At 37.8% G+C, this 13286-nt stretch overlaps 2 protein-coding genes across 3 annotated transcripts; one reads left to right on the top strand and one right to left on the bottom strand.

Annotated features, from left to right (window-relative positions):
- Positions 1-6068, bottom strand: LOC135440725 (post-GPI attachment to proteins factor 2-like). The gene is made up of 5 exons (XM_064700055.1): positions 5728-6068; positions 2557-2787; positions 2222-2486; positions 1929-2147; positions 1-1618 (listed from the first exon to the last, which is right to left on the bottom strand). Exons 1-5 carry the CDS (start codon positions 5887-5889, stop codon positions 1458-1460), a joined length of 1038 nt encoding a protein of 345 aa, XP_064556125.1. The 5' UTR covers positions 5890-6068; the 3' UTR covers positions 1-1457.
- Positions 6069-6695: 627 nt separating this feature from the next.
- Positions 6696-13222, top strand: sl (small wing phospholipase C gamma 1). 2 transcript variants are annotated; one of them, XM_064700086.1, is made up of 4 exons: positions 6696-8253; positions 8315-8801; positions 9273-10129; positions 10229-13222. In XM_064700086.1, the coding sequence occupies exons 1-4, from the start codon at positions 6973-6975 to the stop codon at positions 11297-11299; spliced, it is 3696 nt and encodes a 1231-aa protein (XP_064556156.1). In that variant the 5' UTR covers positions 6696-6972; the 3' UTR covers positions 11300-13222. The 2 variants fall into 2 exon arrangements, with proteins under 2 accessions (XP_064556156.1, XP_064556157.1); XM_064700087.1 differs by lacking the exon at positions 6696-8253 and having other exon boundaries at positions 8315-8437; positions 8497-8801.
- Positions 13223-13286: the final 64 nt, after the last annotated feature.

Raw genomic sequence — 13286 nt, 5'->3', positions numbered from 1 at the left:
ATTTCTTTAATGATGTTCGTTGCTGGTCTCAGCTTAAATGGCTATTGTCTGAATTTTTTTCTGGTTTTAGAATAAGTGTGTAATACTCCTGTTATAACTGGTGAGTCGGAGAGCGCTACATAAACCATAGGCCCGCCAATACAATTTTTTTTTGTAGTTTTCTCTTTGTTTTTTCTTTTTATATTTCGAATGTATAAACGATATGTACCGCTAACGTGTTATGTATTGATGTACATGTGTATATATATAGATGTGTATATGTATATATAGACTGTAGTTCCAAATATTGTTTTTAACCCTATGCTTAACAAATGAGTTACGCCTTCTATGACAATTGACATGAGATCATCAAAGAACAGCAACGGCCAAAATTAATGCGTTATATGGAAACTACTAGTTAATTTAGAATAAAATACCTAAGTTAACTGACTATTGGGTAGGTTCAAGTACATACATATATACGTAGGCATGTTATACAGGTATATACACCACATAGGTACACATTATCTTGAATATTGAGCACAATAAAAAAAAATTAAGAATATTTTGACTTAAAAATTTCATCTAGACCAATATAAGTTTATCTATTAGGGCAAAACGGTTGAATACCTGTGTTCAAAGGGTTGCAAAAGAACTCTATTCAGCATTTAGATACACATCTCGATTAAGCCATATCCGTTTGCTCGTTAACCCCTTAATATTAAAGCTAAAGACACCAAATTTGGTATGTTAATAGATCAAACTTGTTTCGACTAAGAATTATATATATATTTCGTTATCGTATACTATCTTAGAATTTACGTATTGAAACAAATATAATACGCAATATATATTTATATAAAATGAAACTCGTTCAAAAGATGAACAGCATAACGTGTTTACGAAATTGATCTATAATTAGTTGATACATATCTCCCTTAGCTGCACACCTATGCATGTATTAGACTTATGCCAAAATTATTCAATAACAGATTTAGACTTTTTTATGAAAGATCGTTAAACAGATGAGCAGCCTACAGGTTCACATGCTTTATTTGGATGACGTTTTTGTGGAATTCGATAAAGTATTTCTTAAATAACTTGGTTGATTTAGGTCGCACAATACTGTTTAATACAATATGTTTAATTTACTTATGGTGAAAATGTGGAACTTTTGGATTTTGTACGTATAGTTAACATAATGCCGTATTAATCGTTAATCTGGTTTAATTAACTGACAAATTGGAACTTTAAGAAACAATATATAATATTACATTTTCATATTCATTTCATTTGGCTATGGAAGCGCTGGTTTTGAATTAATGACACAAGAAAAGAAGTTTAATTGAGTTGCACGTTTCGTCAGGGTTCATTCTATATAGGTGCAATACATTCTATATATGTATGCTAATACGATTATGTGTCTGTGTTAATGTGTGTGTACTATTTATAAATAACAAAAATTAAAAAGTATGGGCTTAGTTGGATTTCGGCTTAGCGGCCAAATACTGCGTCAGATTCTCACGCGGTCCCTGCACAATAAGCATGAACTGAGATGGAAAGTCCCAGATAATGGTAAAATGGAACAGCATATTGGCAATGGCAATCAAATATTCAAAGAATGCAAACCAACTGAATGCTGTAAAAGATAAAGATACATTATTATGACTGTTTTTAGAGTAGCTAAAACTCAGAGTTGGGCGCGTGACATTAAAAAATAAACCTAGAATTACGGATGCAACATAAGGCAAAACTAATATCGAATCGAATTCAATCTGAATAGAACTCACGCGACAGAGCGAGAGAGGGATACAGTTAATAATTGCCGATAAAATTAATCAGGTAATGGAAAATTGATATTCGTTTCGTGTAAGTTCCATTTCATTGGCTGATTAATAGCGACTCATTCACGTGCCCAACTTGTAGCTATAACTTTGTAATTGGCTTACCCAAATCATGGCAATAGAAACGGTGTTTGGCAAAGAAGACCAAGAGACCAATGGTGCTCAGTATGGAGACAACAAAGAGTATTTTCTTCCATTTGATGGACTGAATTTGTTGTGCGCTTAGAGTTTTGCGTGCATTCAATATATCATTTAGATGAATGGTAGCCAGCATGTAGCACAGCGAGCAAACCATAAATGTAATAAAGATCCTCTCATGAACGGCTGTAAATTCAATAGTGGTCATTAATAGGTTAACAGTGAGTTAAACTGGCTGAAAAAAATTTTGTTTAGCTTACGATAATTCTCGCGATTCGATATATAGGTCACTCCACCCAACGCCGCAATCTCAATGCAGTTTAGCACCAAAATTAATGAGATAAGCCAGCTTGTCTTTGGCACCAGAGACGGGGCAAGCCGCGCCAATTGGGCGCGATAATAGTTCTTGTAGACAAAGGCAATGGGTATGCGCGGCCCGATGTGCAGCGCAATGCTGGCGCGCCAGAAATAACGCTGCGGACTAACGCCAGTAATTGCACTTATCGAGGGTATTATGTTGTAAACCTGCACAAATACAAATTTGGAATATTAGCAAATTGATTGCTTAAATATGTTACGCTACAGATGCACATACCCGGCAATGTGTTTCGTGTACATCGTCGTACTGGAATATGTAGGCGGTCACAAAGCATGTGAAGAGCGTTACTAATGGCAGCAGGGCCGTAACCACGCAGATCTCATGAAAGCTGGCCAGATAATGTATGGCAATCGGTTGCTCATGCTGCAGTTCCTGCTGCTTGCAGCTCGATGTTGTTTCTTCCTGTTGCTGTTGTGGTTGCTGTTGTTGTTGCTTTGAGGCGGCGTACTGTGAAAGCGAGAATCAAGCGAAGTTTTAGAAGAGATACATAAGATATTCAGGGATTTGAAATATGAGGTAAACACTCTTTGACGAATTGGCGCTTACCTAGCTAAAACCCTGGAAAACATTTTCATGATGAGTTTGTGGTTAGGTGCACAACAACAAAAAGCTCTATAATAAAATAATAAAAGAAAAATAAATATATGTTTATATGAAAATCATAAATAAATATTAAACGATTTTCTTTTTTGATGCACGTTTAAATATAATTAAATGAAAATTGAAATATAAATTTAAGTGCTTTAATAAGTGTTTTTAGAAATTATAAAGCTTTGAAAATGTCTGCTCATGATTAAGTCAGTAAGTTCCACAAACAGCAATAGCAATATAACGTATAGAAGAAGACATTCTCAACTTCGTAAAGTATATATTCTCGATCAGTATATACATGAAACTTTGCATACGTCCGTTTATATATCATAGGCCAGTCGGAATCGGCCGATCTGTACCTCTATATCATATATCTGTCCTAGCAATTTGTTTTTTAATTTTGTTTTTAAATATAACTTTAGTAGTTTTACTATGCTCCTAACATTTGAGAAAAAAAAATTAGGAAAAATTTGTCCAAAAATGCATTCTGCGTTACGAACTTCACTTTCCTTCTCACATGTATGCAAAGACGTAAGCCATATGTTTACAAGAGTATTAAATCTTCGGCTTCTTCCGAATATAACCGCTTTTTCTTAATTTAATGATAAGTAAAATTAAATCCCTGAATACTATTCTTATTTGCCTGAAAAAAAAGTGAATAGTCGATTGTTTTAATGTATCTTGCCATTTTATTTTGAAACCAAATTTTCGTTTCTTTTTTTCCTATGGAAAAGATGTTTATGAGCTCTAATTAAGTGCCCGCTTCCGGGCTGAAAAGCGTCCGCCCAACGAAGGGAAATTTATTTACAAAAGTAAGGAGAACGATACAAGCTAAAAACAATATATTTTTAAATAGCTCGTAGTATCTGTACGCGTACATTGTGGATAATATAAATATTTACATATACATACGTGTATGTATACATTACAGCAAAATAGTTGCAATTGTTTAAACAAAAATGTATTTTTGGAGAATGTAATGCCATGAGAGTTTGGAAAAATCTTTATACAAGTATAGTCTAAATATGCAAAAATTATCATATATATTTTGCAGGTTTCGCAAAAAATATCATATTCAAACAGGCAAACGAAAAACAGACACATAGCGAATGTTGTCGCTTAGTTTTTTTTTATAGGTTATTAAACAAAATTAAGAACTTAATTAAAAACTGAACTCAATTTTAATTACAGATGAGGAAAAGGCTTTTGATAAAAACTTAGATAAAGATCGAAAGCAAAAAAAAAAACAAACTAACGACAAACTTGAGGACAAATCATTTATTATAATCTTGAAAAATGATTAAATTTAATTCAAGTGAAATGGAATGAAACTGTTTTAGTAATAAAACACAGAAGGCAAAAATGCTAAATACAACATTCTTCATATATGATCCCATCATCATGATGTTTTGATCCCAGAGCACTCTTATACGTGAAATAAGTATTATTTATACTTAATTTCAGATCAGCCCTATTTGGTCTTATATTAAGTGTAAGAACTCTTGAATCCAATAAAAAAGTGCTAACTAATGTATGTAATTAATTAAAGCTTTAAGAAAACAATATACAACTTTCAAGTTTGCATTGTGTTTTATAAGTCGTATATTTTGGGAATTCAATTATTCAATTAAGCTTTTAATCGACTTAATTGAATAAAATGCAAGTGGATAACTATAATTAGAACGACAGCAAAAGGACAAAAACTGTCTAATGGCATTTTATCAGCCTTGAGAGCCGCAGCACGCGCTCCTCCAAAAAGGATTAATGCCAAAAATAGTCAACCATGAGCCAAGACCTGTGTGTGCCTGTGTCAGTGTGTGTGTGTGTGAAACGTAAGATAGCCCTGACGTAATCAGCACGGAACTGGCATTGCCTCAGGCTCTGACCAAATTATTTAGCACGAAGCAAAAGTATTCGAGGCGTGAGAAATGAAATTGAATGTTTTCGATTTTCGATTGAATCAGAACAGCAACAAAAACTTAATTGTAACTTATTGTAATAATAATAATAATAATAAAAATAAAATAAGGAGCCATTAACAACCGATAGCAAACAGACAAGCGCTAAGTCCTAGTGAGAGGGCAAAGGGGGCTGCATGAGCGGCTGAGGGCGAGGTGACGCACACACGGCGAGCAGCATGCAATGGGCGCAAAACGCACACAAGGACATTTTGCTACACAGATGGTTAGCGAAAAACATGATGCAGCAGATGAAGAAGCAGCAGGTTAATGCAAAATAGTTAAAAGCAAATGGTAAACAACATGGATATTGACAAATGCCGCACAGAGTCATAAGGTTTTTATGTACAAAACAAAGAAAAGCAGGAAGACGCAACACGCACGTGAAGCGGGGCGGAAGGAGGTCAATGTGTGCCCAAGTGGGTGGCATGCGCAGCTGCGTTTAACGCGAACGGGCGGGCGCGTAGGGTCTGGCGGCGGGGGTGTTAGCACGTTTACTGAACAACCTGACGGCGGAAAATTACAATAGCGAAAACAAAATGAACAAAACAGAACTGGGCTAGCAATAACAATTGCCCAGCTCGTGACGTCTGCGGTGGGGGTAGCGTAGTGCGTGGGTGTAAGCGGGGTGCAGGGTAAGGTCAATAAGCGTGCGCTGTCATTGAGTTATATAATGGCTAAGGCCGAAATTGATTGTCGAAAGAAAAATTAAAGCCAAGCCTGCGACCTGCAATTGGAAAAAACTAATAGCATGGCACACATTCGCGCACACACACACACACACGCGCGCGCGCTAGCAGGTGGACCTTCTCTACACACAACACACACTTAAACTCACCGCTGGACCACTGGAGTTGCCACGTTCGCTGCTCTTGCTCCTTGCATTGGATCCGGATGCTGAAGGTGGCGTCGCACTTGAAATTGTCGCGACGCTATCTAGTGCTGTTGTCGCTAGCGATGTTCCTGCTGGCGCTGGCGTTGTTGGATTTATTTTCTGCATATTTGAAGGCAGCGTTGATGCTTTTTAGCATAATTTGTACGCCACGCTGCTAGCGACGAGTGTATGGCCCCGCGCGCGCTCGTGTCACTTATTTTTTATTTAAAAATGCCTATGGATTTTCACTTTTTCATCTTTTGGAGCGTAAAGTAGTTTTTATGTCAGCCCCCTGTTATGCTTGAATGTACTATTAATGAGTAACATTGAGAGAGCACTGTGTACCAGCATTACACAGCTATGTTAAATATAGAAAACGTTGCTTTAACAGTTCTGTTAACTCTCTGCTCTTTTTTTTCTCACTCATCAGTGCTGTCAACTATCGATTTCTAAAGACGACTGATCAACACGAAAAAGCCAAACTAGATTTAATGAATTGCAAACGGAACATACATTTTATTATGATAATATTTTTTCTATTTTTCGTTGGAATTTAAAAATTCTTCATAATTTTCTGTATCTATGAATTAATACACACTTTCATTAAAACGTTACCAAATGGACACATTGGCATCCAATGTAACGTTCAGTCTGCACAGATATTTGCAACTTAATTTAAAAATTGCGAACCACTTCAAGCCAAAACAAAACATAATAATAATTTTTCAGGAATAAAAAAGAAATCAGTAATATGGAATACAAAAATAAATATACAAAATATCACCAAAGTATATTCCGGCCAACACTTTTGAAAAAAAGGCTAAAAGGCAAAATATGTTACTGTTATCTGCACGCAATGTAAACGTAATGCACCTGCATGCTAAGTTGCTTACGTTACTAACGTCGATAACGGTATTATCGATAGTTTTCCTGCACAAGCAATAATTCTTTTAAAGAGTCCAACATTCAACAAGTGCAATTGTAATCAATAACAAAATAAATTTCCATTAACTAATTACCTGCCAAATCGAATTAATAAAACGTCAATGAATCATAGCACAATACGTTCAATGCTCTTCAAACCTTATAGAGCCAACGCAAAAATACATTAACATACATACATACAACATATTGTACAAGAGATTCCGACTTATGCATGTTTTCATAATTTTGTAATAATTAAAAATATAAATAAATAATTAAAAAACGATGAGTTGCTTTAGTGCAATGAATACACCCCTACTGGGGGAAATGGAGCAGACAATTTGCATGCTAGAACGCGGAACAATTGTAACGAAACTATATGGAAAACAACGACGCCCCGATCGGCGACACCTCATGCTTATCAGAGAAACCCGTCAGCTGTTATGGTCCACTGTCGCTGCACACACACGCACCGAATACGAGGGAACAATCCAGTTGCGGGAGATACGCGAGATTCGCGTGGGCAAGAACTCAAAGGAGTTCCGACTCCATGCCGATGACTGCCAGCGTTTTGAGAGCAGCAAATGTTTTGTCATTATGTACGGCAACAGTTTCAAGCTGAAGAGCTTCTCTGTGGTCGCGCTCTCGGAGATCGAAGCCGATAACTGGGTACGGGGATTAAGGTATATGGTTAAGGACACCATTCACTCACCGTATCCACTGCAAATCGATCGCTGGCTGCGGCGTGAATATTATTCATTCGAGAATGTTAACTCGCACCTGACCAAATCCGACCAGAGCTCCCAAGTGACCATCAAGGATTTCAAAACATTCTTGGGCAACGTTAGCTGCAAAATGAGCACCAGTAAATTTATGGAGTGCTTTACAGACGATATAAAACGCAAGCATGATCTGAAATTCGACGATTTCTCGCGTCTGTATCAGAAACTCTTGTTGCCCGTTAATTTCGTGAATGTCCTTGGTAGTACAGAGTTCGCTTACTCGGAGGACAAAAAAATAGTGAGGCCCATTGACTTTAAACGTTTCCTGGAAACTGAACAGCACGATTTGAATGCCTTGGAACTGAATAGCATATCTAGTTTTATGCGCGACTTTGTGCAGGACGTTGAACGCGATGTGCAGGAGCCATATTTAACCATCTCCGAGTTTGTCGATTATCTCTTTTCCAAGCAAAATGATCTGTGGGACACAAGATTCGATGCCGTCTTCATGGACATGAACCAGCCGTTGTCCTCCTACTGGATAGCCTCATCCCACAACACATATCTAACGGGTGACCAGTTCTCAAGCGAATCCTCTTGCGAGGCCTATGCACGTGCCCTGCGCATGGGGTGTCGCTGCATCGAGCTAGACTGCTGGAATGGCCCTGACAATTTGCCGTACATATTCCATGGTCACACCATGACCTCAAAGATTAAGTTTATGGACGTCATCAAGACCATTAAAGATCATGCGTTCACTACGTCCGAGTATCCAGTAATTCTATCCATCGAACAGAACTGCTCCTTGGAGCAACAGCGAAATATGGCACATGCGCTGATTGAGGTGGGCTTATCAGATATTCATATTCGAATCGTAAATGATATATTTATATCTTCTGTTCCAGGTCTTTGGAGATATGCTGCTCACACAACCCTGCGATCGAAATGAACTGCATTTGCCGTCGCCCAATCAGCTGCGTCGCAAGATAATTCTAAAGCACAAAAAGTTGCCGCAATTTGATGAAAATGTTAGTGCAATTAATTTACCTGCGGTTGGTGTTAATAATGGAACGATCGCTTCATTTAGTCACCGGTCTTCCCTGGGTAGTGCGACGGATGATAGCGACAATTTGCAGAAAATCTTAAAGAAAGGCTTGCTGTACTTTAAGGACCCAGTCGATAAGTCGTGGAACCTCTATCAGTTTGTGCTCACCCAACAGGAGCTTATCTACACATCAGAAATCAGCGAAAGCCGCAACGGCAATTCAGAAGATGATGATTTCGGACTGTCGTCCTGTACGCTAAATAGCAATATGCAGCAAAAGCAGAAGGATACATCGGCCAATGATGAGCTGCATTTTGGTGAAAATTGGTTTCACGGCAAGTTAGAGGGTAAGTGTTTCGATGTTTCAATTATTTAATCTATCAAATCTCCGGACTCCGAACAGTTTTGTAGCTAGCGCTTTTAAACTTGTTAGGCCATGCCGTATCAGAGCAGCATTTGATGACATCGTTTTCATTTCTTCCGTGAACTTCTTTTTAGTTGAATATGATCTCAACCAAATCAACCGCTAACCAGCTTTACATTAAATAATCTAGCTTCTTTCTAAATATACTTACACATAAACAATTCGGGGGGCCGAGAATGTGACCTTCCGTGTGCTTATTCATTTCCACGAAAACAATTTGTCCCTTTTACACATATGTTCCGGGTATAAATATGCTCCCAAGTTAAAAGCTTATCCGCATCGAACTACATTCAAATTTGATATTATTATAACATTACATGATTCCAAAAGGTTTTCTTCCTACATTATTATCTCTTTTTGCTTCTTTATGTGTCTGATGCGGAATTTATATTAGGTGGAAGACAAGAGGCGGATCAATTGTTGGAAACCTACAAGCATCTTGGCGATGGCACATTCTTGGTGCGCGAGTCGGCCACGTTTGTGGGGGATTATAGCTTGTCCTTCTGGCGGCGCAATCGGCCCAATCATTGTCGTATTAAGCTGAAACACGAGAATGGCTCGATTAAGTATTATCTGGTTGAGAACTTTGTATTTGATTCGTTGTACTCGTTAATTGTGTACTACCGCAAGAATATGCTGCGTAGCTCAGAGTTTTCCATTATCCTCAAGGAGCCAGTACCACAACCAAAGAAGCACGAGAGTCAGGATTGGTTTCATCCAAATACCACAAAGGAGCAGGCCGAGCAGGGTCTGTTAAAGCTGGACATTGGATCGTTTCTGGTGCGGCCATCGGTGCAAAGCGTCAATGCGTTTGTCATATCCTTCACGATTAATCGCAAAATCAAACACTGTCGGATAATGCAGGAGGGTCGCCTGTATGCCATTGACACGATGCAGTTTGAGTCCTTAGTGTCGCTAATACACTATTATATGAGGAATCCGTTATATCGGAACGTAAAACTCGTCCATCCGGTGTCCCAGGAGCTCCTGCGACAGAGCCTTATAGAGAATGCCCAATTGCACGGTGAGCATAGCAATAACGATAGTTCTGGTGCCTCCAATTATATGGGCTCCAATCTGGAGGACTATGTCACATGCAAGGCCCTATATAGTTATAAGGCCGACAAGCCAGACGAGCTCTCTTTTCCAAAGCACGCGATCATAACGAATGTGCAGAGGAACAACTCCATGTGGTGGAAAGGTGATTACGGTGGCATGATACAACAACATCTGCCGGCTAACTATGTCAAGGTAACCAATTATTTTTTTTTATAATATATTTTCAATACAGAGTCCATATTCTGAACTCTTGATACAATAAACAAACCTTCTCTTTTCTATTTTTTAAAGGTCATTGATTCCGCAACTGAGGATTACAATTCGGTCAATGAGGAGGGCAACGATGGGCGCACCGATTCAATTGAGATCTATGGCGCAGTGGCGTCTCTTTTCGAGTCAAACGAGCCTGGAATCATAATAAAGCTGCAGATCCAAACGCCAACGATGCAAAATCCATTTATAATTGGATTTGACAACCAGGAGACGGCTTACGAGTGGATCAAATCCATACAGGACGCAGCACTAATTGCTAGTCAATTGGCCACAGAACGACGTAAAAAGGAGCGCACTGCACGCGTAGCCAAGGAGATGTCCGATTTGATTATCTATTTTCGCAGTGTACCGTTCCGGGATCACTCTTGGATATTCCAAGAAATGTCCAGCTTTCCCGAAACAAAGGCCGAAAAGCAGTTTATACAACAAAATATGCCGCTTTTCCTGTCGTATCATCGCAATCAAATTAGTCGTGTATACCCAAAAGGGCAACGCTTGGACTCATCCAACTTTAATCCGGTGCCCTTTTGGAACATTGGCTCCCAAATGATTGCACTGAATTATCAAACTGGCGACAAGGCCATGCAGCTCAATCAGGCCAAATTTCGAAATAATGGCCAATGTGGCTACATACTGAAGCCAGCGTTTATGAAGTCCGAGAATTTCAATCCCAACAATCCCTTGTCTGACGGTCTCATCGAAACGAAGGTTAGCGTACGCATCATTGCAGCTCGTCATCTATTCCGTGGTGGCAAATCGAATAATCCGCAAATTGTTGTGGAAATCGTTGGCGCCAGCTTTGACAGCGGCGTCAAATACCGCAGCAAAGTCAATGAGAACGGATTCAATCCCATTTGGAACGAATCCTTCGAGTTCACAGTGCACAATCCGCAGTTTGCGCTGCTGCGCTTCGAGGTCCAGGACGAGGATATGTTTGCCGAAACGCATTTCATAGCCCAGGCCTGCTATCCATTGACCTGTGTGCGCCAAGGCTATCGCAGCGTGATCCTGCGCAATAAGTTCAGCGAGGAGCTGGAGTTGTCCTCGCTTTTAGTCAATATAGAGATTTCAAATCGGGAATCTACTTAGTGCAATAACACAGCCCGAATTCAAGTATTTTTAAACACAATGCATACACATACATATCACAAAACAACACATACATACATATCTTAACTAACCACATATTAACTACATATACATACATATATCGCAGCTAGCATTACTTAACAAAACCACATTCTGCTCGTGAAAGATTTTTACAATTTGCATTTGTGACAAATGATTTTCGCATTCCTTTACGAAGCGTGTGTGTGTTTATGCCATGAACACTTCGCGAAATCTGTTTTTTAAGAGTGTGCATTTCATGAATTTGCGTGCACACGCGATATGCTGCGTTTAAATTATATTTATGCTAGACAATTTCATGAAAACGTAGCTAACGCAAATTCATGAATTCGATTTGCACACAAAAGTTGACTATGGTTACGTTTATACGCCAAAATACTAGAAAGTGCTGCTTAATATTCTTAATATATATTTATATTATATATACATATATACATGCTTTGCCAGGAACAATTGCTAAAAATGTATTACTTTCTAAGTGCAAAAGATGTAAGCGGTCGAGAAAATAGGGCCAAAGGGATTAGCTAGCAAATTGTGACTGATACGCTGCAAACCGGTTCGAATCAATGCCTCGCCCAGGTTTTGGTTCGAACATTGGTTCGCTACATTTTTAACAATTTTAAATAGAACAATTCAGTTCTACACAATTCTTTTTATCCGATATTAGTTAATTTTTCATATTCAAAGTACTTAAACAAGTCTTAGGGCAATAACAAATTATCCAATATCATGTTCAATAATTCAAATAAATAGTTTTCTGGGTCAAAGATAATCCGATCTAAGGCTCGGCTCATAATACATGCGAAATTGAAATTCGAGTTTCCAAACTTTTCGGTTTAAAAATGATTTGCAGCCTAGCTTGAAATAGATACGCCTGTCAATTATCTGAAGGATATCTCTCCATAACTAAGTGATAAAAGGGGAAAAGCATATCAGTATTCCAGCCGTTTTTTTCCAAGTCGACAATTTAGAATATTTGTAAATGTGTTAAAATAAAATAAATATGTACATTTTCCGGGCATTACCCATTTAATTACATATATATAATTTATAAGTGAGATGTGTTCATTTTAAAAATTGTTTTACTAATCAGTATTATGCTTTTTCTTGACTTAGGTCAGTTACGTTTACGCAGCAGAATTTTCGCAGTACGCAGTAATTAAAGAATAAGTCATTTCATGAATTGGTGAAACGCAACCTAGTTAATTTCTATTAAAACAATTCTAACAATTCATTCTGTGAGTTCAAAAGCAATGCACTTGATATGTTTATGCCACAGTTTTCACAAACGCTTAATTTAAAACCATAAAAGTTTGCTTGTAAATTCCCAAAATGAATGTCAAGCAATCAAAGCCAATTTACCATTTCACAATCCCATTGCCCACTTTCGCGTGCAAATCAAATTGATGAAAAGCAATTTTAGATTGGATTCATGAAATTCAAAAGATTTAGTGTTAACATAATTGGGCTTATCATAAGATCCATATTATCAACGCAGTTATCGCATGTTACATGAGCCGCAGCCAACTTAATGACATTTAAATATTGTGACGCCACCAAAAAAAAAAAATAGTGGCGTCGTGGTAATGAAATCGTCAATTTCATAGTACAAACGTAGCAGCACTATCGAGCGAATTCCATAATGAGATTTAAGCACACAGCATTTATTAATGTAGTCATCATAACGCGATTTGCACATTACTAAACTAATTTTGCTTCATTTTTTGATATTTTAAGTTATTTTTTCGCATATATATATATTTATATACAAATTAGAAATTGTATGTTAATACTGTTATGAATGTTTTATCCACATGTGTATATATACATAAACTATACTGTTTTATTCGTCAATGCCAAATAAAGTTTTTACGGCGTAAGTGATATTCAATATTGTTGTTAATCTTCAATTTGTACACTGTTATACGAGACACTCGAAAATTGGCTT

This window comes from Drosophila montana, unplaced genomic scaffold (genome assembly GCF_035044405.1).
Source record: "Drosophila montana isolate Dmon_TW-CO22-7 unplaced genomic scaffold, ASM3504440v1 contig_1624_1, whole genome shotgun sequence".
In the NCBI taxonomy this organism is placed as follows: Eukaryota; Metazoa; Arthropoda; class Insecta; order Diptera; family Drosophilidae; genus Drosophila; species Drosophila montana.
The sequence above is the reverse complement of the archived record's forward strand: the minus strand, read 5'-3'. Positions and strand labels throughout refer to the sequence as shown.